Source organism: Salvelinus sp. IW2-2015, linkage group LG11, assembly GCF_002910315.2.
Source record: "Salvelinus sp. IW2-2015 linkage group LG11, ASM291031v2, whole genome shotgun sequence".
Classification (NCBI taxonomy): Eukaryota; Metazoa; Chordata; class Actinopteri; order Salmoniformes; family Salmonidae; genus Salvelinus; species Salvelinus sp. IW2-2015.
Window position 1 is genome coordinate 9,046,819 of NC_036851.1, and position 26,888 is coordinate 9,073,706.

The 26,888-nt window shown below is 42.6% G+C and overlaps 1 protein-coding gene across 1 annotated transcript; it reads left to right on the forward strand.

The window, feature by feature from the left end:
• Positions 1-704: 704 nt before the first annotated feature.
• LOC111969745 (rho-related GTP-binding protein RhoA-D) lies at positions 705-26,888 on the forward strand. Its single transcript, XM_023995986.2, has 5 exons — positions 705-857; positions 15,238-15,395; positions 17,505-17,625; positions 22,134-22,264; positions 23,348-26,888. The coding sequence occupies exons 2-5, from the start codon at positions 15,240-15,242 to the stop codon at positions 23,519-23,521; spliced, it is 582 nt and encodes a 193-aa protein (XP_023851754.1). The 5' UTR covers positions 705-857; positions 15,238-15,239; the 3' UTR covers positions 23,522-26,888.

The window sequence follows — 26,888 nt, forward strand, 5'->3', positions numbered from 1 at the left end:
GTTTAGAGGGAAAACAAAGGGTATATTTAGAGTGATTACAGAAATGAATGGTTGATACCATAATGTTTAGTTTATGTTCATTTTGATGGGTTTATATTAAAAATATAATATATATAATAATGTCTTACATGTCTAATACAGATGACAAAAAAAAAGTAATCTGAGAAGAGCTATTGTTTGTCATACTGGGCTCCTGAATGGCACTGCATCGGTCTAAGGCACTGGTCTAAGGCACTGCATCTCAGTGCAAGAGGTGACACTACAGACCCTGGTTCAAATCCAGGCTGAATCACATCTGGCTGTGATTGGGAGTCCCATAGGGTGGCACACAATTGGCCCAGTGTTGGCTGGGGTAGGCTGTCGTTGTAATTAAGAATTTGTTCTTAACTGACTTGCCTAGTTAGATATAAACTATAGGGGGAAAACTACCCTAAAATTGAACAAATACTGTAACACAGACTACTTATAGAACATATATATTTTATAGGGAAATAATAGTCCTGAGGATGCTGGTTAATAACTGATTAGGTGACCATTTCATCCACACCCTACTTGTGTACTTCCTTGGCCCCCTCCCTTTATTCTACAATCCTGGTAGAACGAATGATGTCATTATTTTKGACCGTGGAAAGGGAGGGGACCTCACTGATTCCAACTGCTGCACCTCGTCCCTAACCAATAGAGATTAAGCGCCACCACTGCCTTTCCTGATCGGTGGGAGGATCCTATGTTTGTCTGTCCTGTTTTTTAGCACCCTCTATGTAGGCTAATTTACCGAATACTGCAGCAAGGGTGTCACGATCCAGAGAGAAGGAAGGCAAGTCGGGAGTAAAATCTGAACAGCGGCCAGAAGAGAGGTAGTKTTTTTCGTTGAAATATCATGTTCAATTGTTATAGTTAGCGGGGTGGACTAGGATTGTCCGTTTGGAAATAATTGATTAGGCCACTTTGYTTCGGGCCGGGAAAGTAGGTGGTGGCTAGTGGCGATAGTTAGTCAATCGACAAGTTAGCCTATGTTTCTTATTTCTTAGATTTAGTTTKAATCTATTTCTGGGTATTCCAGAGCGACTCATTATTGTACCACGGCCCTTTACCGTTTCACTGATTTCGATGTAATTGTTGATACACTGTTGCTTCATATGCTGCGTTTGTGAYCAAGTGGGAKGTGGGAATTTACCAGTTGTGAAATCATAAATACCAGTTGGATGCATTCACTGGTATTTATCATTGAGAAATGCTGATTGGCCAACAAGCTRYTAAAACATAAACAAAAAATACATCTATCGTGTTTGTTAACAAATTTTGTGTTCAAATAGCAGATAGTTTTTATATTGCTTTGTTGCATTTAACTGCCGAAAAGGCAGTTATCGAGGTCATATCCTTAGTAATTGAATTCAAGAGGTCAACGTGCGGGAGAAGTGGGAGTTCAATATGAGTTTGCCACTAGTAATTACGAGTTGGAGGGGCGTTCGAGTTGTTTTCTCCCAGTCGTACGTGGTAAATTCATACTTCTCACTTGGTTACGAATGCAGCATATGCTTAGGCTACTGACGGAACTCAAAAGCAGCAACCTCGCTAATCAGTCTTTGAGAACAAGTCCTATTTTTTTCATATTACACYGATGTTCATTTGAAAGGTTTCAATAAACATTTTTTTTAAAGCGGTGAACTTAAAACACGCAGGCCCTGTCGAGTTTATTTGTTGTAGGAATTGAAATAATATCTCTGGGCGGTGAGTTGTTTGTCATTTCTGAACGAAAGGGCGTTTGAGTTTATTTCAGCCGGGAAGAAATTAGAGGCATTTCCACAGCCTACTAAAATTGGCAGAAAAGTATTACACCACCCAATGTTCTGTTTAATTTCTTGCTATTGTTTGTGTTCTGAAATCCGTAGTTTTTGATGACTTCATTTTGTGACGTCGGCCCTCCAATCTGCCCACACTAGTTGCTGCTCTACTCAATCGTAAACCGTGGAGTTGAGTTGGCTAATGCCACGTTCACAGGCTAGTCGGAACTAGGAGATTAGTTGATTAGTTGAAGGTGTATAACTACAACCAGTTAGCAAGTCGGACATTTCTGAGTTTCCTAGTTCGACAAACACGTGAACGCGGCATTAGTCATGGCCAAGGGCTAACGCCCTGTACAAATCGTGACGTATGTACACCATTTATTTAACTAGGCAAGTCAGTTAAGAACAAATTGATATTTAAAATGAGCTACACCGACCAAATCAGGACGACGCTGGGCCTATTGTGCGCTGGCCTATGGGACTCCCAATCACGGTTGGTTGTGATACAGCCTGGATTCGAACCAGGGGGTTCTAGCTCAAGAAAGAGGCCAGAGTTCCCGATTTGGAATTATGAGTTTGATGACCATTCAAAATGAATTTTCCCAGTTGGAGATCCCCCCCCCCCCCAAAGAGTTCCCAGTTCTCTTGAACGCACTGAAGTCGGAAGTTTCCCATTTAAGAGTTCTGAGTTCCCAGTTGTTTTAAATGCGGCATCTTGCCCCGCTACTGAACAGACAAGTGTAGTGTTTGTAACACAAGATGGAGGAGAGCCTGTTTCTCGTGAGAGATTGCATTTATTTTAGGAGATTGGAAAATATGACCTCTTCAATTAAGACATGATAAATATATTATTTCAGGTGATAAAACATATTTTGTTAAGTTAATTTCTCTAAATTTATAGCAAGTCAAGCTACCTAGCTAAAAGCTAGGCTAGGTTGAAGATACTGTACCACTGTAGCTAGCGTCCTCCACCTAATAATTATCAAACAAGGTCATTACCTTCATAATATTCTTAAACGGGAGTCAGTCATATAATTGGCWTAGCAGCCAATGTGTATTATTTAACATTGCTATTAAAATAGTATTTACTCACTTATAGGAATGGGTAATTGTTTACAAGTTGCTAGCTATCCCATAAAGCCACCGCCGAAAACCTCATTTTCTGTGGTTGGTAACTTCCCGGTCTTCGACGGACTCTGGCTGGACTGAAAACGACGCAAAGTTAAAAAAAAATATATATATAATAATTTAGGCATGTAGAGTCCGTCTCGCAACGGAGCCTTCAACCGCAAGGGGGCGTTGCGATACAACTCCGTTGTGGACGTCCCCATTGAAATGCATGACATCTGGTGCAATTTAAGAACGCTTACGAGTAATGTGAACAAGGTTTAAGGCTGGKACTGTTCTGGGATTTGGAAAGGAATGTAGGCTGTATGCCTATGCCCTCTTCCTGAAGAGTAGAGCTGTAATAGAAGGCTTGCAGAGCTGACCTGTTGGTCCTGTTTGGGCTGCTTTGCCTGAGTTGTTGAGTGAAAGTGACAACTGCAGTAGCAGAGATGTGGCATGGCTGTCTGTTTTTAACTATGCGTGTGGGACCGTGTTGCATCTAGATTATGGAGGGTGTTGCCGGTTTATAATTAAGGCATATTTTGGCGTATGTTAGCTGCCTGTCAGTTAAACTGCAAAAGGGATACCGAAACTAAAGGTGGTGGTTAAGTTTATGTAATAATTCTGAGTGRTTAAGGTTTGGGATAGGGTTAAAAAAAAAAGTGGGCCTAGCACTGGGATTGGACCCGCTGCGCTAGCTCATCGCAAGCCTACTAGACGATAAAAGGTGCTTGTTGCCCCTAGTGGAAGCTAGGAAATTGCCATCGAAATAAAATGATACCCCATGCCATAATTTCAACATTTTAAAATATGTCTAAATACGCCTTAATCAAGTTTAGCCTGGGTCTCCTATTTTGAAATATCAGCCTGCTGCATCTCCACATGTGGGATGGCCAATGGCATACCTTTTAGGGTCGCCATGTTCTGGACATCTACCAACCAGCACACTTTCTATTAGAGGTCGACCGATTAATCGGAATGGCCGATTTAATTAGGGCCGATTTCAAGTTTTCATAACAATCGGTAATCAGCATTTTTGGACACCGGTCACGGCCGATTACATTGCACTCCACGAGGACACTGCATGGCAGGCTGACTACCTGTTATGCGAGTGCAGCAAGGAGCCACGGTAAGGTGCTAAGCTAGCATTAAACGTATCTTATAAAAAATAATAAATCTTAACATAATCATTAGTTAACTACACATGGTCGATGTTACTAGTTTATCTAGCTTGTCCTGCGTTGCATATAATCAATGTGGTGTCTGTTAATTTATCATTGAATCATAGCCTACTTCGCCAAACGGTTATTTAACAAGCGCATTTGTGAAAAAAGCACTGTCGTTGCACCAATGTGTACCTAACCACAAACATCAACGCCTTTCTTAAAATGAATACACAAGTATATATTTTTAAACCTGCATATTTAGTTRATATTGCCTGCTAACAWGAATTTCTTTTAACYARGGAAACTGTGTCACTTCTCTTGCGTTCTGTGCAACAGAGTCAGGTTATATGCAGCAGTTTGGGCCACCTGGCTCGYTGCGAACTGTGTTAAGACCAACTTCGCCAAACGGGGGATGACWTAACAAAAGCGCATTTGCGAAAAAAGCACAATCTTTGCACGAATGTACCTAACCATAAACATCAATGCCTTTCTTAAAATCAATACACAGAGGTATATTTTTTTTAAACCTGCATGTTTAGTTAAAAGAAATCCAGGTTAGCAGGCAATATTAAACTAKGGAAGTTGTTACTTCTCTTGCGTTCATTGCATGCAGAGTCAGGGTATATGCAACAGTTTGGGCCGCCTGGCTCGTTGCGAACTAATTTGCCAGAATTCTACGTAATTATGACGTAACATTGAAGGTTGTGCAATGTAACAGGAATATTTATACTTATGGATGCCACCCGTTAGATAAAATACGGAACGGTTCCGTATTTCACTGAAAGAATAAACATTTTGTTTTCGAAATGATAGTTTCCGGATTTGACCATATTAATGACATAAGGCTCGTATTTCTGTGTGTTATGTTATAATTAAGTCTAGAATTTGATAGAGCAGTCTGACAGCGGTGGTAGGCAGCAGCAGGCTCGTAAGCATTCATGCTCTTCCCTGTGCTTCAAGCATTGAGCTGTTTATGACTTCAAGCATATCAACTCCCGAGATTAGGCTCGTGTAACCAATGTGAAATGGCTAGCTAGTTAGCGTTTCAATCGGTGACGTAACTCGCTCTGAGACCTTGAAGTAGTTGTTCCCCTTGCTCTGCAAGGGCCGTGGCTTTTGTGGAGCGATGGGTAACGATGCTTCGAGGGTGGCTGTTGTCGATGTGTTCCTGGTTCGAGCCCAGGTAGGGGCGAGGAGCGGGACGGAAGCTATACTGTTACATTGGCAATACTAAAGTGCCTATAAGAACATCCAATAGTCAAAGGTATATGAAATACAAATGGTATAGAGAGAAATAGTTAAAAACTACAACGTAAAACGTCTTACCTGGGAATATTGTAGACTCATGTTAAAAGAAACCACCAGCTTTCATATGTTCTGAGCAGGGAACTTAAACGTTAGCTTTTTTACATGGCACATATTGCACTTTTACTTCTTCAACACTTTGTTTTTGCATTATTTAAACCAAATTGAACACGTTTCATTATTTTTGAGGCTAAATTGATTTTATTGATATATTATATTAAGTTCAAATAAGTGTTCATTCAGTATTGTTGTAATTGTAATTATTACAAATACATTTTTAAAAATAATCCGATTTTAATCGGTATCAGCCTTTTTTGGTCCTCCGATAATCGGTATCGGCGTTGAAAAATCATAATCGGTCAACCTCTACTTTTATCTTGTCAGTCTCACTATCCCTGAGCCGAATGCTAAAGCATTTAATGGTAAATCAGTGTCTGTCTTCTGTTGTACTATTTCCACCAACTTCATGTCTTTGGATTGATAACAAAATGGCCATATACCGACCAATCCACTTTGTTTTCTCCTCATTTGAACAGGGCAGAGAATGTATTGCTYTTAAAAGAATCAAATCTGTCCGCCATTGCTCGTATAAATATTGATTCTTGAATGGAAAGGAAATTACAAGGATAGGAATTTGCTTTTACACGAGTTTGTAATCCCAGAAGTGGGTGTTCGAATCTTACATCAACTGTTCCCCGTAAGCGAAATAGGCTTACACTGTATTGAAATGGAGGTGAAAGAACCAGTATGTGTATAAAATGTACGCCCCAAAAATATGGGTGACATTGTGAAAGACCCATTCACCGACTGAGAATGAAACAATGTATCATTTCCAGTCCACATATTATGCTAATTTCACACAGTGCCAGGATTCCTCTCTAACCATGAGGACTACCATTACACTGAGAATTAACTTAGGTGAAACTAAATAGCCTTGTCTATGGCAGCCCTGGGCACTATATGGCCCAGACAGAGGTACTTTAACTATGCTTGATTGAAGATGGAAAACAATGTGTGTTATGAACCAATGAGCCTAGGCCTAAATCCTAAAATCATTAGGCCTAATAAGCTTTTTGCAAATACATTTCAAGTTACAGTAGCTCTTAGGCCCATAGCAGTCTCTCGTTACTTGTAAGTCGCTTTGGATAAGAGCGTCTGCTAAATGAGTAAAATGTAACATGGTGATTATCCTCTTGAGAGAGAACAAAGTCTATTGCCATACAAACTCTAGTGATAGATGTGACTGGTCCTAGTTCCACTGATAACCAGTGGTGTTGGCATGTGTAATGTGACATGTGATGGGTAGTTATGGTGGAGCCAACCTGAGTCATTGTGTGCTCTCTCTCTCTCTCTCTGCTTCAAACAGCAGCCACAGTTACTGCCAACCTGTGAACTTTAGCTCATTTCTCAGATATGCTCTGTAAAAGTGACCCAAGGGTTGGACTTTAACATTGAGAAGGCAACAATAGTAGATCTGGTTTTACTTGCCCAGTATTTGCAAGTGAAGAAATAACGCAGGCCACTGTACAAATATTTACAAAATAACAAACGGCTTTGATCAAAGACAAACTGAATGAATCAAAATAAGTAGAGCTCTATCAAAGAGAACCCGGGCTTCAAGTATGCCTGTTAACCCGGCAGCATGCCRACCTGTTATCTGTCTATTCAACAAACGGCAGGAGTTTAAATAGCCCTTCTCATAATGTAACAGCCAATGAGAAACAGCCATATTAGATCATGTTCAATTAACAATGCATGAATTTCAAGCTACAGACGATGAACATGCATTAATCACTACAAGCACACATCAATGAAGGTGCTGCACATGCTTTTAAGCATAAATACCGCCAGGGATATAAATATGTATGCCAACCCGGGATAAGCTACTACCTACCGCATTACCCGTACCATTCATTAACTGCGCTCTGGAACGTGTCTGCCGGTGAAACTTCCAGCCAGAAAACCCTACAATAAACGAGGAATGCATGGTAACCGCAGACATTTCTGATGATCTACCTTCACGTTTAATTGTTACACCTTATCCCAATGTACTACASTAGTGATGTTTGATCATCAATGGCATGAATAGAAAGACGGGCTATATTGACTGGAAACGCACRACCAAAACTTTTGTCGCCAAACTGTCTGCTTCCAAACTCTTAATACATGTTTTTTTTCTCTCTTTTACGTCAACTATCAGCATATCGGGACTACAGCAATACAAAATAATACATGTGCTTTGCTTCTCATCATGAACCAGTTGTCATCTCTGGTCATTTATAATAGGCTTAGGTGACGGAGAACATGGGACAATCGTCTCAAGCTCAGAGGTTAAATAAATTTGTTTTGCCATCACCTCAACTTTAATGCTTGTGCCACCCACACAAAAACCATGCAGTGAGTGTACCTCATGTGGTCTAGGCTGTCTTWAAAAAAAAAAAAKAKATATATATATATATTTAACCAGGTAGGCCAATTTGAGAACAAGTTCTCATTTACAACTGCGACCTGGCCAAGATAAAGCAAAGCAGTGSGACAAAAAACACGTGGGATAAACAAACGCACAGTCAATAAAACAATAAATAGGCCATAGTGGCGAAGTAATTACAATTTAGCAATTGACACTGGAGTGATAGATGAGGATGTGCAAGTAGAAATGCTGGTGTGCAAAAGAGCAGAAAAAAACATATGGGGATGAGGTAAGTAGTTGGTTAGATGGGCTATTTACAGATGGGCTGTGTACAGCTGCAGCGATCGGTAAGATGCTTGAAGTTAGTGAGGGAGATAAGTCTCCAACTTCAGTGATTTTTGGTTTTTGTTTTGTTGCAATTCGTTCCAGTCATTTGCAGCAGAGAACTGGAAGGAAAGGCAGCCAAAGGAGGTGTTTGCTTTGGGGATGACCAGTGAGATATACCTGCTGGAGCAGGGTGTTGCTATGGTGACCWGTGAGCTAAGGCCGAGCTTTACCTAGCAAAGACATATAGATTATCTGGAGCCAGTGGGTTTGGCRACGAATATGTAGCGAGGACCAGCCAACGAGAGCATACAAGTCGCAATGGTGGGTAGTATATGGGGCTTTGGTGACAAAGCGGATGGCACTGTGATAGACTGCATCCAATTTGCTGAGTAGAGTGTTGGAGGCTATTTTTTAAATGACATCGCCCGAAGTCAAGGATCGGCAGRACAGTCCGTTTTACGAGGGTATGTTTGGCAGCATGAGCGAAGGAGGCTTTTTTTGCGAAATAGGAAGCCGATTCTAGATTTAATTTTGGATTGGAGATGCTTAATATGAGTCTGGAAGGAGAGTTTACAGTCTTGCTGGCAGTGGAGAATGGATTGTGTACATTTTGGTACAAACCCTTTCAAATTCAAAATGTCAATACTGACTGATGTAGTCAAACACGTTAATCTTTCCAGTAACATTTAAATTTCTATGTCTTCCAGACAGGATACAAACCAAGTTTCTCTTGAACTGTGAGGGTTTTATTTGTGTTTAGTAAGAATACTAAAGTTCCTGAACTTGCTGGTGAGATTTCCTAATCAGGAAATGACCTTTTGATCATGTCAGCTGACTTAAAATGCTGCACTTGTAGGCTACAATAAAAAACCTCTCACACTGTAGCTTGTTGAGAGATTATGGCCTGTGTTGTTTTCACTTATATACCACTCCTGAAGTCTCTGTTTGGTCATCACATTACAAAAGGTGGATATATTTTCCTTTAAGAAGCTTTCCCCGGGTGTGTGTGAACCCATACTCCCTGTCTCCTGATGTGTTGTGTGGTTTATTGTTCCGACAATAGACCGAGAAGCTGCCCCACCCGACYGTGCCTGGGTCACTTTTCTCTGTACTCACTACTCACACTGCTCTGGTTGCAAAACTTCCACTGGCTGACTGGTTTAGGCCTCTGGAATCTTTGGGAAAGTGAAATGTTAACTCGAAGTGGGAGGGTTGTTCTACTAGTATTGGATTCACTCTCGCACACAGTTGCGTCATTCTCCTCCTGTAATACATACTGTATGTGTCACACTAGACTAGTGYTCCCGGAACAGGTCTATAGGCCTTGATATCCTGGTGGATGTTGGTTTATGCGTGGTTTAGTTTCACCTGAACTTAAATATGACCCTGCTTCCTTCTCTGGTCATGCATGATGTGTATTACCAAATATTAGGCTAGATTTACATTTACATTTAAGTCATTTAGCAGACGCTCTTATCCAGAGCGACTTACAAATTGGAAAGTTCATACATATTCATCCTGGTCCCCCCGTGGGAATTGAACCCACAACCCTGGCGTTGCAAGCGCCATGCTCTACCAACTGAGCCACACGGGACCACAGATGTAGATGTAGGCAGTAGCGGGGGTAAAATCACTGGGGAAGCCAGACCAGGGGGGGGGGGAAGGCCATATTACAACCTACGTGTGGTGATAATTGCATTGTTTACTCTATAACCTGTTAGTTCATATGCCTTGCCACTGTGATACATAGGCCTAAGGCSAAGACAATAGTAAGACGGGCAGAATAAATTCAACCACACCTTTTTTTGTTTCGGCACAAAACCGGAGAGAAACCTMTGTTCGGTGAAGTTCACAAAGCATGTTGCATGTAACAAACAGTTAGTTAAGTGACYTACAGCATGGTCAAGCAAGTTAATGTTCCCAACATGTTTGTACTACTAAACTATTGATTTAGAACCACAGAGAGTTACCGCAAGTAGCAAAGAACAGGAGCTGCCTCCACTATTCCAACACCATTTCAACATCATYAAATCACCTCTGCTTAGTCTAATACAGTGACAACTAAAATATACCAAAAACTATTTAGTCCAATCAACGTAAGCTAAATATGATGTGGCTGTCCATGCTTCTGGTGTGTTTGTGTGTGTGCGTGCGTGCACATTTGTGCAACTAGAAAAACATGTTGACTCACCCTACTAGAGAAACGCCAATGCCATCATCTTTCATGTTGCCGAAACGGTCTATGACTGTCATACCATACACACTTTTATTTTTTGTTGTACTACGCTACCTGGCTAAAAAGCTTGTTTGCTAGCCCAACTTCCTTTTTGGTGGGCAACATTAGCTAGGTAACATTAGCCTTCTACATATTTAACTTCCATTCTCACAAGCCAGGGGCCCAATGTATAAATATATGGTTTGATCAGAATCCACCTTATAGTGATTGGCCAGTACGGATAATTGAGTAAAACCACAAGTCCAAATCCCTATCTCCATCCATTTAGGAAATGSACAATTTTAGGCTAGCTATCCACCGGACAACAACGAGATGCAACAATTCAAGTTGTTTCTGTCAATTACTTATTGCTCTTGATGGAATGTGATTGGTGCGAMGCCAAATCCAAACTGGCTTCCTTTGACAATTATATATTTTTTGGGTGCACCAGGACCATTCACAGTCGAGCTCACTCAATTTATCTCAGTGCTGATTGGCWATTATTTAATACTTTTTTTATCAAGGTAGGCCAAATGTTTGCTAGCTTCCCTTGCATTCAATGCTACAGGCGGCAACAATGTCATACTCTTTTTGACCAGACATTATCAGATAGCCAGGTGGCTATATCAGATGGCCTACACATACAGTAGGGTACTGTTTTGCTTTTTCTGGTGAGATACATTCAGCCTCTTGCAAATTGAAGGAAGGAAAAAAAAATATCATTTTTTAAATATTTCAATTTTCTAGAGGCTGAATGTATCTCACCAGAAAAAGTGTGAGTCAAACGTTTGGACACCTACTCATTCAAGGGTTTTCCTTTATTTTTACTATTTTCTACATTGTAGAATAATAGTGAAGATGTCAAAACTATGAAGTAACACATATGGAATCATGTAGTAACCAAAAAAGTGTTAAATAAATCAAAATATATTTTATATTTGAGATTCTTCAAAGTAGCCACCCTTTGCCTTGACAGCTTTCCACASTCTTGGATTCTCTCAACCAGCGTGATGAGGTAGTCACCTGGAATGCATTTCAATTTACAGGTGTCCTTAAGTTATTTTGTGGCATTTCTTTCCTCATTGCGTTTGAGCCAATCAATTGTGTTGTGACAAGGTATGGGGTAGCATACAGAAGATAGCCCTATTTGGTAAAAGAACAAGTCTAGATTATGGCAAGAACTACTCAAATWAGCAAAGAGAAACGACAGTCCACCATTACTTTAAGACATGAAGGTCAGTCAATTCTGAAAATTTCAAGAACTTTGAAAGTTGCTTCAAGTGCAGTCGCAAAAAGCGTCAAGTGCTATGATGAAACTGGCTCTCGTGAGGACCTCCAAAGGAATGGAAGACCCAGAGTTACCTCTGCTTTAGAGGATACGTTCATTAGTTACCAGCCTTGGAAAYTGCAACCCAAATAAATGCTTTAGAGTTCAAGTAACAGACACATCTCAACATCAACTGTTCAGGGGAGACTGYGTGAATCAGGCTTTCATGGTCTAATTGCTRTAAAGAAACCACTACTAAAGGACACCAATAATAAGAGACTTGTTATTGGTGTCATATGCTGAGCTAACAAATGCTCAGCATATGTGTGAACTCCTTCAAGACTGTTGGGAAAGCATATTTTGATTAAACTTTTTTTTGTTACTACATGATTCCATATGTGTTGTCTCATAGTTGTGGTGTCTTCACTGTTATTCTACAATGTAGAAAATAGTAAAAAATAAAGAAAAACCCTTGAATGAGTAGGTGTGTCCAAACTTGACTGGTACTGTATATTTTAGTCTGTTTAAGTATTACATGAAATCCTGTCTCTTATACACATCTAGATGTGTATAAGAGACAGGTGTAGATGCATAAATTCAAGTAGTTCTTCAATGCTGAATGTTATATACTTGGAAAAGTAGCTTGTTTTGTACCTTAACAGCCTCTTTCTTGTTTTGAGTGTCTTTTACCAACATTTACATTTGAACTGAGAATAACAAACCGCTCCAAGTGTTATGGCCTCCTCAGTCAATATGGTATTAACGAAGGTCTACATATCTACATGTAGAGCTGGATATTTCTCCATGGTATGTTAGTTGAATTAAAACATGGCTGCCGTCCCAGCGACTACAAATATATTTCTGTATCATTGTGTTAAAAATATATATCACAAATAAAACCCTCACAGTTCAAGAGAAACTTGATATGTATCTCACGTTTCTATATGTATTGCGAATCGATACTGCGACGTTGATGTGCCAAACATATTTCTCAGTGTATAAAATATATATATATATATCTCAATTTCTACAATTTTACTCAGATACAGTTCATATAAGGAAATCATTCAATTGAAATGAAATTCATTAGGCCCTAATCTACTGGGAAGCCAGGCCCAGCCAATCYGAATGAGTTTTTCCCCCACAATGGATTTATTGCAAACAGAAATACTCCTCAGTTTCATCAACTGTCAGGGTGGCTGGTCTCAGATGATCCTGCAGGTGAAGAAGCCAGATGTGGAGGTCCTGGGCTGGCGTGGTTATACGTGGTCTGCGGTTGTGAGGCCGGTTGGACATACGGCCAAATTCTCTAAAACAACGTTGGTGATGGCTTATTGTAGAGAAATGAACATTACATTCTCTGGCAGCACCTCTGTTGGACATTCCTGCTGTCATCATACCAATTGCACACTCCCTCAACTTGAGACATCTGTGACATTGTGTTGTGTGACAACTGCACATTTTAGTGGCCTTTTATTGTCCCCAGCACAAGGTGCTGTTTAATCAGTTTCTTGATATGCCACACCTCAGTCAGGTGGATTGATTATCTTGGAGGAGAAGGAGAAATGCTCACTAACGGGAATGTAAAAACATTTGAGAGAAATGTGCTTTTTGTGCATATGGAACACTTCTGGGGTCTTATTTTCAGCTCATTAAACATGGTGCCGACATGTTGCGTTTTAGGTTAGTCTATAGTTAATAGTGACCCGTCATGTGACTCATTCTCTGGATGTCTAGTGCAGTGATTTCAGGGAGGAACTGTAACTTCCTCAACTGAGAGACTATTTTGGCATACTTCACTCCATTTTGCCTCAGGAGAGGAGGATCAAGCTCATTTCTTTTTTTAGCAAATGAGTTTGTGGGTCATTACCCCTAGTGGAAAGTGGGATGAGTACGACAGGATTGATGGCTTATCCCCCTGTCACATTCTGCAGATGCCTCTGCTGTATTAAATTGGTGGCTGTCGCAATAACTTGTTGGGTAATTGTCTGAATTTGATGACGGAATAGAAAAGGGAGAGTACAGTGGCTAGTCTTCGTTCTACCGTGTTACTGATCCAGTGCATTGTGTTTAACACTAATTGTCAGCAACATCATACGCCTGCCATTTAAAAAGGTGTGGTGTGTGTGTTTTATAATGGATGTTGTCTACATAGAAATATAAGAATTATAACCTTTTTCAATACAAGATGTTCCTTAATGGCTGTTAGTGATTCCTGGACACTAAGGGCCCATGCATGCAGTCACTGTCTTATCATTAGTGGTGTGCAAAGAGAGGAGGGTTTTGTGTGTGTGTGTTTAGTCTTTGGCAGCATTCTCCTCTGCTCGACTCCATGGAGGCCTGTACAAATAGGGCAGCAGCCAAGGGCCCCTCCCCAGCCCCCCTCCCCACCACAGTAGCCCAGCACAGGAAGTGGATTGTTTTGTTTCACAGGGTGAGCTTCGGGAGCCTGGCTTGGTGCTCTTGTCTCCTCTCCCACTTGCTCGGCCTCAGTCTCAGGCCCATCCAGCGTTTTGGTCCTTCTCCTGTCCAGCCCGGCTTAGTATCTGCCTTGGGAGTTAATCTGTGGTTCACAGAGCTGTCAGTGTGGGGTGGGAAACCTCTGTACCTTAATACAAGTCAGTCATTAGATTAAATCTATTTTATGCTTTCCCCCCCCCATTATCTAGACAYATTTCTTGCTTGTCTGAATCTTGTCTCTACTCAGCGGCATCTGGTGTCGTGTGAATTAGACTTGGTTTCCTGACAGCCAAGCAGGAGAGAACACGGGAGGAGAATAGAATTGTTTTGCTAGAAGGCAGCAATATGATGCATGTCCAATACTTTCTCTGCTTTCGGTAAAGGGGCTTTGTCAGCCAAGCCGTCGGGGTAGAAGCAGAGGAGGCAGCCAAATGACTATGCATAGCTGCTCTGCTTTCCTCTCAGGCAGCTACAGAAGCCTCGTTTATCAAGGACCTTTATCCCACACAGCACTGGGATCTGGTCAGCGGCAGGGCATCACTCTCTCTCTCTTTGTCTGAGTTATTCAGGAAAATCCTATACAGGAAAATCACATTATAAATAAAAATACCACACATTTTCAAAAGTTACTCTATACCCTACTGATGAAATGTAGGTAACCAGGCAATTTTAAGAGGGACAGAGAAGAAACAATATTGTTTGTAATAGTTTAAGGAAACAGCTGGAGTAGCACTTCCAGTTTCCCGGATGCCTTTCCGCGTGCTGCCTGACTTTCCACTGACCGACCATAGTAGGAAGCAAGAAGGGTGGAGTCAGAGAATGGGCTGATGGAACACAGCATTCCTCCCTGTCCCAGCTTGCCTCATCTCTCGCTCTCCCCCCCCCCCCCCCCCMCCYGGAGATCAAACAGCTTCCTTCTAGAAATGGGATGTCATGGTGTCAGTTGTCCAAATGTTTGTAAAAAAATAAATAAACTAACTTTGTTTCGGGGGTAGAACAGAACTAAGCCTAGCTACATCTTGCTAGCTACATCTTGCTTCCTTATCACACTCTTATTCCCTCACAGGTTTCCCGGCTCTATTCTCTCGCTGAGTATATTCCGACTTTTTACAACCCAACAGTTATTAGGGTTGTCAGTTTTTTTTGAAAATCCAGTGACGTGACTGTAAAGTGTTCCCTGTTTTTCTCCACAGTAATGGCAGCCATTAGGAAGAAGCTAGTGATCGTGGGGGATGGAGCCTGTGGAAAGACTTGTCTTCTCATCGTCTTCAGTAAAGACCAGTTCCCCGAGGTCTACGTGCCCACAGTGTTCGAGAACTACATCGCTGACATCGAGGTTGATGGCAAACAGGTGTGTAGACTACCATCCAGGAAATACATTTTTAAAAATACAGAAATGATCCATACTTAAGTGTAAAGTCTTCATACACATGAACCAAACAGCCAACCCACACAGTAAACCTATATCATAAGGCTTTGGTTAACAAACGGTCTTGTTATGGAGTGACGCGGGGCTCTTGGTCATGGGGCGTAGCCTAGCTGTGTTCTGGAGGCCAGGACCCCTCCACAGCAGATGGGATGGGATGTAATGTCAATGGGCTTTGTTCTCCTGTACTGACCAGCACAGGATCACAGCCTGGCAAAACAGGAAATGACTGTACTCCTGGGCTTCCTRCACCGACTGGGAACATGGATGTCCACTGGCAATCCCCCACCCCCTGAAGATAGCCCCTCAGCCCGATAAACGGCTCTCATTTCCTGCTCTGGGGGAGCAACAGGCAGGTGGGGGAGGGGTTGATGTACTGTTGTCTTCTGTACAGGAAATACACAGTCAGGGATCCAAGTGTGCTTGTTGTGCATGATGGATCATGCCACCTCCCAGCCCCCCATTCAGCTTAGCTCTCCCAGGGGACTGCGCCCCCAGAATTACCCCACTTTAATTTGGCGTGGATAAGATCAGTGTTCTCAGTATATAGTCGCCACAGTCCACATTTTAAATCTTATTTTCCTTCAGGGAGAATGGTAATCTCTTTCTCTCACCTTCAGTGGGCGGGGCCGGGCCCAGTTCTAAATATAGCCCTTTTTTTGTCTTCCCTTTTCTTCCCAAAACCTTGTGCTGTGCAGTCAGTCAGTGTGTCCAGAGGGGATATGGCTCCTAACCCCATTGCTCATGCCAGGAGAATGTAGCCTCCCTCTCCCACCCGCCCTACAAACCTCTGCCATAGCTGCTATTTTGGGATGGTTGAATAATGTGTGTGTACTGTAGTCATACATTGATCTACTTTCAAAGTTATGTTACTATCCTTTTAACTAGATGTATGAAGGACAGGCTCCTCCTCTCAAAGACATTGGACTTTTYCCCCCTTTTTTTCTCTCCAAATAGTGCTTAAATCATGTATACAGTGAARGAGCAAGTTGTGGCAGAATATTATGATTCAGTTGTAGAATCCAGCAGGCTAATGTAGTTGCTCTGGTCTACTCCCCTGAGGAACAGAAGGTATCTGGTTTGATTCTCCTTAATCACCTGATTTCCCTAATGGAATTAATCAGTGGTGTGATGGGATAAAGCCGCCATGCCTCCTCTCTGCATCCCTGTGAAAACCTGCCCATGGAATGAGACAAACGGCCAGTCGTTAGCTGCTGCACTGCTTTCTCTCTCTCCCCAAGGCCAGAGCTATGACGAAACCACTTCTAATAGTATTGTTCATCATCATGGTTATCACTGCTAGTTTCACGGCCGCCAAAGACGTTAAACTGCTACGACTTCACACCTAGAGTGTGTCAAACATGCAAATCTTACTCCAAATTCCTGCTGCATCACTTGAGMGATTTCTCAGAGATGCAGTAAATCTGCATCCTAAATGACACACTACTTTTGGCCAGGACCCAATGTGAACTTAATAGGGAACAGGGTGCCGTTTGGGAAGCAGCTTTTCTGTGAGGAATAGTGAAACTGAAACACTGCTCGGACTCATATTAGTCATTATGTGTTTCTAAGGCATGACTGTTTCCAGTTGGAATGCTTTGTTTTGCTTGATTGTTTTGATGGTGTTTTACATTGGCCTATGAGAACATGGTGAAAACAAAATTACAGCTCCGGTATCTTGTAATGACGGTAAAAGATGTGCCAGCACTTTGCTCCACTGCTTTTGGCCCGACACTGCCCAGCCCAGTCATGGTGCTCCTGACTTTGGTAACTAAAAACGGTATCACCATTATTTAGTGACCAAGGATGGTTAAGTGTGTTTTTATTTAGCTTTGTGTTTCTTTTTGCTCATCTGCACATGCATCTCTCCCAGCATCTATTGCTCAACATCATATAAAAAAAATAGGACTCTCAGGTTCTGAGAGAAATTTGCTTCAGAAAGATTTMGCCTTTTTCTTTTTTTAAAGAGCAGCCATTTTAACTATCTGCGAAGTCCTGACCCTTCCTCTTCTCTTCTTCTGTGGCGTGTTTTAGGTGGAGCTGGCGCTGTGGGATACAGCCGGCCAGGAGGACTACGACAGGTTGAGGCCTCTCTCCTACCCCGACACAGATGTCATCCTCATGTGCTTCTCTATCGACAGCCCCGACAGTTTAGGTAAATTACCAGAAGAAAAGCTTATTTCTAGTCCGGGGACACTCAGTTGCTGATTTCTCTGATGTTTTGATTTCCAACAGCCAACTGCACTTGTCTAACAGCTGGCTATGTCRTTTTAAAACTAGCACAGTATCTAGCATGCTAAATGTGTTTGCTCAACTGGAAGTGACTGTGACCGTGTGTTTATCAGTTTTATACAGTGGATTTGAAAAGTACCCCTTCACCTTTTCCACATTTTGTTATGTTATAGCCTTATTCTAAAATGRATTAAATCRTTTTTTCCCCTCATCAATCTTCACACAATACCCCATAATGACAAAGCAAAACCTGGGATTTTTTTTTTTAAACATTTGGATAAGTATTCAGACCCTTTACTCAGTACTTTGTTGAAGAACCTTTGGCAGTGATAACAGCCTCTAGTCTTCTTGGGTATGACGCTACAAGCTTGGCACACCTGTATTTGGAGAGTTTCTCCCATTCTCTGCAGATTCTCTCAAGATCTGTCAGGTTGGATGGGGAGTGTTGCTGCACAGATGTTTTCAGGTCTCTCCAGAGATGTTCGATCGGGTTCAAGTCCAGACTCTGGATGGGCCACTCAAGGACATTCAGAGACTTGTCCCGAAGCCACTCCTGTGTTGTCTTGGCTGTGTGCTTAGGGTCGTTGTCCTGTTGGAAGGAGAACCTTCGCCCCAGTCTGAGGTCCTCAGCACTCTGGAACAGGTTTCCATCAAGGATCTCTCTGTACTTCGCTCCGTTCATCTTTCCCTCAATCTTGACTAGTCTCCCAATCCCTGCCGCTGAAAAACATCCCCACAGCATGATGCTGCCACCACCATGCTTCACCACAGGGATGGTATTGTCTAGGTGATGAGCGGTGCCTGGTTTCCTCCAGATTGACGCTTGGTATTCAGGCCAAAGAGTTCAATCTTGGTTTKATCAAATCAGAGAATCTTGTTTCTCATGGTCTGAGTCTTTTGGGTGGCTTTTGGCAAACTTCAAACGGGCTGTCGTGCCTTTTACTGAGGAGTGGCTTCTGTCAGGCCACTCTACCATAAAGGYCTGATTGGTGGAGTGCTGCAGAGATGGTTGTCCTTCTGGAAGGTTCTACCATCTCCACAGAGGAACTCTAGAGCTCTGTCAGATTGACCATTAGGTTCTTGGTCACCTCCCTGACCAATGCCCTTCTCACCCGATTGCTCAGTTTGGCCGGGCGTACAGCTCTAGGAAGAGTCTTGGTGGTTCCAGACTACTTCCATTTAAGAATGATGGAGGCCACTGTGTTCTTGAGGACCTTAAATGTTGCAAACATTTTTTGGTACCCTTCCCCAGATCTGTGCCTCGACACAATCCTGTCTCGGAGCTCTACGGACAATTCCTTTAACCTCGTGGCTTGGTTTTTGCTCTGACATGCACTGTCAACTGTGGGACCTTTTTATATAGACAGGTGTGTGCGTTTCCAAATCCTGTCCAATCAATTAAATTTACCACAGGTGAACTCCGAAGTTGTAGAAACATCAAGGATGATCAATGGAAACAGGATGCTCAATTTCACATCTCATAGCAAAGGGTCTGAGTACTTATGTAAATAAGGTATTTCTGCTTTTTTATTTTTAATAAATGTACAAACATTTCTAAACTTGTGTTTGCTTTGTCAGTATGGGGTATTGTGTGTAGATTTGAGGAAAACAATTCATTTATTCMATTTTAGAATAAGGCTGTAACAACAAAATGTGGGAAAAGTGAAGGGGTCTGAATACTTTCAGAACGCACTGTATAGGGTGTCATGTGGGATAAATGATCTGCATGGACTTAATCTGAACTCTGTGTAAGAACATGTCTGCTGAGCTCTTTCTCCAGTCAGTGTCCCATAAGCAGTGGTGATTTTAGCATGTAAATCTTAGTGGGACTATAAAATGTATGCATGCCAGCAAAGCCACTACACAACACAAAACTCTACATGAATTACACTATAACAGTGACAAACGGTGCCCACAAACTGTTACCACCGCTACACCTGGCTATCAGCAGAGCCTTGTCGGGCAGCGAAACAGTTAATTCAGCCTCATTTAATGCCTTTTTAAAAATGCATRTAAGCAGACAATGAAAGCTCTTACAATATTCAATGATTACTTTTCTCTAAAACAGGCTCTAGGCTACATGCGCACCACCAAGTCAGAACAGTTTGTGAAATTRAGAGGGGGAAAAGGGACCAAATGATTAGCGTGAGGCACATGGACTACTAACRGCTTACTACACAACATACACTTAGTATTACTTTTATAACTACAGTATACATATCTCCCTGGAAAATTACATAATATATGCAGCAGCATACAATACATTTTTGGACTCAACTTGTGCTGTGCTCACTTCCTTCCAAACCACTCATTGTTGAAATTTGCTATTTCCATCTTGTTGTGTAATGGCCGATGAGCACCGATACGTTTATTTATAATTTCTCTCCATTATTTCTCTTCATATGAAAAGGATTTGCCTGTTGATTTGATTCATGATGACTGCWAGCTAGGATTTTGAAAGTATGACGTTGACATAAGTCCAATCAAAGCTACTGTACATATGTGATTTGATGTAATTTTATCTGTGGCCAATGACCTTGAGCCTTCTTGGATGGGCACTTCTAATGTAACTATGTCAGCACAGAAAGGGCTAGAATTTGAGGTCTCCCCTTGGACTCCGACGTAGTGTCCCAATGAGTGACAGAAAACCGAGCCAATCACGGCGCAACGCTCCATATTTTCTGCTAGCTTGCCCCACCACAGAAAGCACCRAGTTAGGCTGAAACACCTGCATTTTGGAGCTGCCTTACTCAAGAAAACAAAAAAGAGACCATGTTTGTATGCGGCTTTATTAACTCAATGATATAAACTCAACAAAAAAAAGAAACGTCCTCTCACTGTCAACTGCGTTTATTTTCAGCAAACTTACATGTGTAAATATTTGTATGACCATAACAAGATTCAAAAACTTGCGACAAACTGAACAAGTTCCACTGACATGTGACTAACAGAAATTGAATAATGTGTCCCTGAACAAAGGGGGGGTCAAAATCAAAAGTAACAGTCAGTATCTGGTGTGGCCACCAGCTGCATTAAGTACTGCAGTGCATCTCCTCCTCATGGACCCTCAGATTTGCCAGTTCTTGCTGTGAGATGTTACTGCGCTCTTCCAAGGCACCTGCAAGTTCCAGGACATTTCTGGGGGGAATGGCCCTAGACAGGACCCTACCCACCCTCCGATCCAACAGGTCCCAGATGTGCTCAATGGGATTGAGATCTGGGCCTCTCGCTGGCCATGGCAGAACCTGACATTCCTGTCTTGCAGGAAATCACGCACAGAATAAGCAGTATGGCTGGTGGCATTGTCATTCTGGAGGGTCATGTAAGGATGAGCCTGCAGGAAGGGTACCAATGAGGAGGAGGATGTCTTCTCTGTAACGCACAGCATTATTGCCTACAATGACAACATGCTCAGTCCGATGACGCTGTGAACACGCCGCCCAGACCATGACGGACCCTCCACCTCAAATCGATCCCGCTCCAGAGTACATGCCTCGGTGTAACGCTCATTCCTTCGACGATAAACGCGAATCCGACCATCACCCTTGGTGAGCCACAACCGCGACTCGTCAGTGAAGAGCACTTTTTGCCAGTCCTGTCTGGTCCAGGACGGTGGGTTTGTGCCCATAGGTGACGTTGTTGCCGGTGATGCCTGGTGAGGACCTACCTTACAACAGGCCTACAAGCCCTCAGTCCAGCCTCTCAGCCTACTGCGGCAGTCTGAGCACTGATGGAGGGATGTGCGTTCCTGGTGTAACTCAGGCAGTTGTTGTTGCCATCCTTACCTGTCCCGCAGGTGTGATGTTCGGATGTACCGATCCTGTGCCGTTGTTACACGTGGTCTGCCACTGCGTGGACAATCAGCTGTCTGTCCTGTCTCCCTGTAGCGCTGTCTTAGGCGTCTCACAGTACGGACATTGCAATTTATTGCCCTGGCCACATCTGCAGTCCTCATGCCTCCTTGCAGCATGCCTAAGGCACRTTCACGCAGATGAGCAGSGACCCCGGGCATCTTTCTTTTGGTGTTTTTCCAGTCAGTAGAAAGGCCTCTTTTGTGCCCTAAGTTTTCATAACTGTGACCTTAATTGCCTACCGTCTGGAAGCTGTTAATGTCTTAACTACCGTTCCACAGGTGCATGTTTATGGTTCGTTGAACAAGCATGGGAAACGGCGTTTAAACCCTTTACATTGAAGATCTGTGAAGTTATTTGGATTTTTATGAATTATCTTTGAAAGACAGGGTCCTGAAAGGACGTTTCTTTTTTTGCTGAGTTTATATATTTACATTGTTTGCAAACTGATGTTACACATATTAATGCCAAATTAACCTGCAAAACAGGCAAGCCCCCAAATGTTAAAAACATTTTTTGCTAAAAATGCGGGTGGGGCTCTACTTATCTACTTGCTTCTTGTTCCTTCTTCCTCTGGTAGAAAACATCCCAGAGAAGTGGACCCCTGAGGTGAAGCACTTCTGCCCCAAYGTTCCAATCATCCTGGTGGGCAACAAGAAGGACCTGAGGAATGACGAACACACACGGAGGGAGCTGGCCAAGATGAAGCAGGTACCGTACCATAGTTCCATACTGAGTGTACTGCACAAAACCCTCAAACAGACCCCTAGGTACTGCTATACATCTGAAAGGGTTGGATAAAGTAGTCTGTCTAACCGTACACATCTAAAAAGTGTTGGATAGATATATGTGGCTGGTGTCCTCAACTAGGCCTCTGGAAGGGAGAACATTTAAGATGACAATTTGTCAAAGGATATTAGCGTTCCCCTTTGAATTGAGTCATTGTTTCAGGATACGTGAGGCTTGATAACCAGCCAAACTAAGATGGTGGTTGAGTGACCAATGTCATCACTGACTAGACTGTGGAAAACTTCTCAGGGAAAGGCTGTTTTGACTCTTGAGTCACTGGCATCCCTTGCTTTCTTAGAAAAACATGTAGTTCGACAGGTCTGAAATGGCTGGGCCTGATGTTGCTCTGCCTGGCATGGCATGGGGGAGGAGCAACTGCTCCTAGAAGTCACTGATTAGCTTGTTTGTTTAGTCTGAAGACTTTTCCTCTTCTCAATGCGGGTTCTAATGGACGGCAGACAGTACGTTGCATGACGGCATGCTCTCTGTCTGTGTGTGTCTCTGTGTAGGCCTACTGTCTGTGTGGTACTAGTCTCCAGGTCCAGTTGCTGATGATAATGGGGGTGGGGGGGGGTTACAAAGCCCTCTGACTCTGTCATCTGTTTCTTTCTCTCCCCGAGAGAAGGAACTGTAACAAAGAGGGTGTGAGAAAGGATTACGATCCCCACAAGTCATCACTTTTAAGTGTTTTAGCGTGATGTTAAAAGTAACATTGGTGGTGGCTATRTTGTACCCAGGCAGTAGAGTCATGCTATTTCCCAGGATTGATGTGTTCTGTGGTCAAGCATAAAAATATAGAGCAGGGGGGGTGATACAACCTACACACAGTAGGCTACATGTACTAGGATAAATACATTTTACATTGTGTTTTTATAGACTTGATGGTATTATAGTCAAGTGTCCCATGAATGTTGTTGGTAAATTCACACTGCTTAGGCTGTGTGTGTGTGTGTACGTACATTCATGGCCACACCAGTTTTAACACCCTGTCTGTTTACCCTGTAGGAGCCAGTGAAGCCAGAGGAGGGCCGGGACATGGCTAACCGTATCAGTGCCTTTGGCTACCTGGAGTGTTCAGCCAAGACAAAGGATGGCGTGAGGGAGGTTTTTGAGATGGCCACCAGGGCGGCACTGCAGGTGCGCAAGCGCAAGAAGAGGGGTGCCTGCCTGCTGTTGTGAGGAAGAGGAGGAAGAAGACCTCAGTCGTCAACTGACAAAACAACAACATATATATATATATACGCAGGACTGACCTTTTACCAAATGGCATCTTTGTACTGTATCTCATTTCACGCTAAAAAGGTTGGCGGCCGAAAGTGCTGAACGTAAAATAACAAGGAAAAGGACTGGTCTGTAACACAGGTTATAAATTAGTGTTTAAACTTCTCAGCATTGTTTTTGTTTGTTATGCTTATTCCATGCAATGGGCACACTGTCTTTCGTCTAKTTTTTTCCCCACAAGCGTTTCTTTTCCCTGTCGCTTTTGAGAAGATAATAAATGCACATGTATTTGTATGCAACATATTTGGCTGTCCTTCCCTGGGCCTGTAGAGTCRGTCCCCTGAGCTTGTGTTGTCAACATGCACACTGTTGGAATCAGGACTCACCYAAACTCTTGTTCATTTGTAACCCGTCCTGTCCGCTAGCATAGATTCTATGGTAAGAGGGTCTACTTTCCAGGGGAGAGGTTTTGCTCTTTAGAACCAGTGCCTTTTTGTTTTTAGTTATTTTTCAAGTCATTGCATACCACCAAGTAATGCTCCTCCTGACCTGTTGGGCAACTCACTATCAGGGGAGCGGAGGGCCTCCCCACGTTAATTATACACAGTATGTATTGTAATGCAATCCGAGCTTTGCTGCATGTAACCTAGGCTTTGAGGGCTGTCGACAACTAGCMGCAAGAAACGACTTCAGAGTTAATTTTACTTAGGAGAAAGCATCAGCTAGTCCGTACAGCATAACATAGTCTGAAATAAGTCCCCCACACGCACACACTTGGTAAAGGACTGGTAGTCAGAGCACCTCATGGCACTGTAACATGACCCTACAGATATGTGTGCAGAGAAGTCCATCCGCCCCCTCAAATAAGGTCTGGCTTGAACAGCTGTTCCTCACAGTCGTTCTGTACAGAGAAGCTTGAATATCCCCACATAAACAGACGCTAACATGACTTTAAAGTACCACCACACCAGGATGTGACAAGTTAAAACAGGTGTTGCATGATGATTAGGGGAGCATGGTCTACAGTAGCTACAGTAGGTTTGTATGAGTTGACACAATCCTCTTTTTAGAACGAGAATGGCAATGTATTTGTCACAAGGCTGGAGCTACTGGGGTATGAGGGATATGGTATGGGGGGACTGACTGACTGGTGGATTCTGCCTCGAGATCCTGTCAAGGTTGACTGGCCTGGAGATTTCCAGTCTGACTGCATTCTAAAGCAGCATTCTGAGGAGCCACATGAGTGTTTTTCAGTGCCTTCTCTTTCCTGGTAACCTGTGTGACTTTAGCGTTCCCCTCCCCGAGAGCTGAGCAGAGAGCCTGGACCGGTTGCTCAATGCCAACATGCCACAGCCAGTCAACTTTGACACCTCTGTCATGTTGCACAAAGCTCAACACTCCCAGCACTCACTCACTCGGCCATAAAGAATGTCAGGGGGAAATGATGCTTGACAAATTAAGAATTTCACTGAATATTTTTCCAAGGTACACTTTGCCACAGCGTTCCCCTAAACATACCTGGTTGAAACCCCCAGTTAGAATTCGATCATCCATAGATAAGATCTCTTCAGCTCGGTGGTTGATTGTATTTCATTTGAGGAAGGAAACTCCCAGTGTACTATGCCTGATTTTTCAGGAACTGGTTTGGTGCTATTTGACAAGAAGGCAAGACCTGAAAACATGTTTTTTTTTTTTTTTTTTTTAGATACTTCTGTTGGCTGCCAAGAAAGTCCCCACACAATTCTCTCTCCCTACCTGTCGCACAGCTAAAATGACGTGCTCTGCACTGTGTTATGTTAACAGTAACGTTTGTAGGGATCCAATTTGTAAGTCGCTCTGGATAAGAGCGTCTGCTAAATGACTTAAATGTAAATGTAGGGTGTGCTACTGAGTTGGAAATTACTTTAACATTCGGACATGATTTCATGTCTTCTGTCATTTTTTTTCATATTACACTGCTGAGAACAATGAAATGCATCGGGGTTGCTGAAGTCACTGGTCAACCTAGGCTGTGGTTTTTGTTACCGTTTGTCATTTGACTTGATTTACGTAATGGAACCACTGGAGCTATAGCATGCCTGAGACTAGCGCTGGAATATACTGTATCCTGGCTCCTTTCGGTCTTTAGCTTTTTAAACCACCTATTTCCATWAAACTTTTTACTTGTGTCCACCATGGCTCCAACATTACACAACAACTCCAATATGCATGATCTCTCTTTTCTGTATTGCTTGGACTAGGTTAGACATTTCACTTGCATGGAAGTGGAAATGACTATTTAAGTTTACTCTTTTGTATCCTATGATGTTGACCATTTGTCTAACGGGAGCCCGATGAGCCTTTCTCTACTGATTCTTCWCAGCGTTCCTATTTCTCCTGGTTTGTGTCTGTCGTTCTTCTGCCTGTGTCCATAAACCGGTCAGTCCAACCAAACAGGGCTCAACTTTCCAAATGTCCATCAGCAATGTCACATGATGGGTTTAAAGGGTTGCATGTGACCTGGTGTGTGATGCTAGCGATAACAGGTATTCCACAATGCCAACGGAAAAATATTAGCTGGTTCGATTGACAGAGCCCTCTGCTGGCCAAGTCATCCATGTTAACAGAGCTTCTACTGTGGTAGGAAAATGACTTCACGTTCAAGCAGACAGAAACCGGGCGGTGTTATAAGCGGTGTCCCAGTATCACCCAATATTGTGACTGTTCAGGAGTGAAGCTCAGAGGAAATATGAGTTTGTCCCTTCAGGAGTATGTTTGACTACACAAAATGGAACTTATGACATTTGCCATTTTGTTACTATATTACCTTTTTGTATGGGTGTATGTTTAAACAGTGTTTCCATGTCTCCAACTCATGTAAAGGACAGCAACTTTTAAGATTTCAGACATTTACGCCAACCTAAATGCCAAGGAATTCTGGGACATCTAAATAAAGGCATTTGCAAGACTATATGTCCAGCATAATGTTAAAACCAACCCCCACCCCAAAGCAGAAGGCAAACTACATATCAAGATAAGCATGTAGACTGCTGTTTTGTGTACGCTGCTACTAAACCTAGATCACACTACTACTAAACCTAATCTTGTCTTTTATGTCGGTGTCTGCATGAGTGAAACTATGGTCTCTACAGCAGTTGCTCCACTATGGGAACAGCTTCGATCTGCTCAGTGTCTAACTCCTCTTTCTGGAAGTATCTAAAATAACAATCCAGATTTGTATAAGAAAGCTCATTGTAATAATGCTTAAACAGAAAGTGATGTAGTGAATGTTTGATTAAAGTGAACACGAACAATGTTAATAAACTATTTTTGAGACGAGATTATA